We start from the raw sequence: 2,246 nt of genomic DNA on the forward strand, positions 1-2,246 counted from the left end.
TCATGTAATAATTATTTCTTTTAAATCATCCAACTGAAAAAAAAAAATTTGATTTTAAGTAAAACAGTTTCAGTTTTGATGGTGAAAAAGACATGAATCTTAATGTAGTTATTCTTGATGAGATTATTTGGAATCATGTTAAGTATGGCATGAATGCCTCAAAGATAATGATTGCGTTCTTGGACCAAAAGAAACGAAACAATAGTGAATATAAGTTGATCTTTTTAGCACATGATATTTATGTATGTTTGTATTTGTAAATGGCGATAAATGAAAATCATAGGGTTAACCTCAATGTCGGATTGTATATATCTACATAAACATGTTTTATTACATGCCGACATTATGTTAGAAGTTCAAGAGAGATATTAATATGGACAATACAAGTCCTGGTCATAATAGAGCAACCAAAATAAATGAAAGGAATGCACCATGAATATCATCTATAAGAAAAGTATTAGGGGCAATACGCTTCTTGTACCACATAAAATCAAAATAAGTAGATACATGTATCTAACTAACACTGATTGTTCATCTTCGGAAGATATCCAATCATCTTGACTGCGACAAACAAATCACCATATGACAATCCACATTGATCATTCACAAAACTCTGTACTTTAATTTATTGTTTCTTGTTTAATTTTTATTTAATTTAAAAAAAATATTGATGTTATTTTACGTAATGTGGCATTTCAATTTTAAACGATAGCTTATTATCTTGAGTACATGATTCGTCATCCGCGTGCAATGCACATATCGAGAAGCTAGGCAAATAAAATATATGAAGAATCATTAAAATACAGAAGATCAAGCAGATTTTAATGATTTTTTAACTGCATACATTCGTTTAAGTTTGAACTCCCTTCTAAGTATAGCCATGCATACATTAATCGTGAAGAGGTTTAGTGCTGAATCTGAGCAACAGACAGAGCAACGGACATAAACTTAATGTATCGGCCAACAACTTTAGTGAGGGGCAAAAACTTGATCCCAAATTGTTCCAATGCATCAGCACAATCTGTATGTAAAGATGCTAAATTCGAGATCATCGATCCTGGATCGTTCTTATTGAGTGCCTTCATGGCTTCTTCAAGATCACTCACTGCACTATCCATAGCCTCTTTACAAGTATTTTGAATTGATGTTTTTGTTTGTGGTTCAACGCCATTGATTTGTGGAAGTATTTTATTGGTCACGTTGTGGATCCTGTAACAACAAGGGTGAGTAAATCAGCGCACAAAATCATGATCTGCTCAACACTCTAATATTTGTGCGGGCATTAACTCTGCCCATTTTGATCAGCCCATTTAAAAATTGGGCTGATATGCAGTCCAAATTGACCCATGAAAAAGTTTGTCTAAATATTTTAAAGAGAAAAATAATTTTATTAGGTACTTAAACAAATTATAAGAAAAAAAAAAACTTAATAAGAGTTGGACGGGTAGAGTTATTATCCATTTGTAGTCCATTTCAATTTTATTCATTTTAACCCGAGTAACTTTTGGTCGGATCACAACCCAAATTGAATCCCCCCACCCTCCCCCCCCCCCCCCCCAAAAAAAAAAAAAATCCAGCTTAACCCTACCATTTGATATAACTACCTGTATGCAATTTGTGTACATGCGTCTATGCTTTTCACCATAGCTTCATTCCAATTTGTTGCTCCGTTAACAACCCTATTGCACAAATTTGGTATAGTGCAAGTCTTGCAATATGGGCTCATTTGACCAACTACATGAGCCTCACTGCTCTTTGTGAGGAAAAGAAGGGTAGCCATGGTTAATAATAAACAACAACTCAATTTTTGTGAAGTCATGCTTTTCATTTTTTTTCCCCTTAGGCTCAGAGAATTTGTTGTTATTTTCTCAGGGCCTGTTGGAATTGGGGTATAAAGAGAAGATTTTTTTTAAAAAATGATTTGAAGGATGGATTGTATATATATGGTGTAAGAATCACATTGTAAGAGCCACTAAAATCTATAGGTTCTACATATTCATAGAAAAGACGTTTCCCTTGTATAGTTAAGATTCTCTACTAAGAAACTAAATATTGAGAGAAAAGTGGTATACCCTCAATTTCATATAAGCTTGGTGCTAAAAATATTGCCTATTATGAGTTAACTCGATATTTAATTTAACGCGTGATTTCTGAATTTTATCCTTCATGACAGTAAAATTATACTTTGTCACAATAAAATAATTAAATTTTATTCATTATAACAGTTTTGAATTTTGGAATGTTTC

At 32.5% G+C, this 2,246-nt stretch overlaps 1 protein-coding gene across 1 annotated transcript; it reads right to left on the reverse strand.

Annotated features, from left to right (window-relative positions):
* Positions 1-670: 670 nt before the first annotated feature.
* LOC132642597 (uncharacterized) lies at positions 671-1,905 on the reverse strand. The gene is made up of 2 exons (XM_060359701.1): positions 1,605-1,905; positions 671-1,209 (listed from the first exon to the last, which is right to left on the reverse strand). Exons 1-2 carry the CDS (start codon positions 1,826-1,828, stop codon positions 906-908), a joined length of 528 nt encoding a protein of 175 aa, XP_060215684.1. The 5' UTR covers positions 1,829-1,905; the 3' UTR covers positions 671-905.
* Between the last annotated feature and the right edge of the window lie 341 nt (positions 1,906-2,246).

This window comes from Lycium barbarum, chromosome 5 (genome assembly GCF_019175385.1).
Source record: "Lycium barbarum isolate Lr01 chromosome 5, ASM1917538v2, whole genome shotgun sequence".
In the NCBI taxonomy this organism is placed as follows: Eukaryota; Viridiplantae; Streptophyta; class Magnoliopsida; order Solanales; family Solanaceae; genus Lycium; species Lycium barbarum.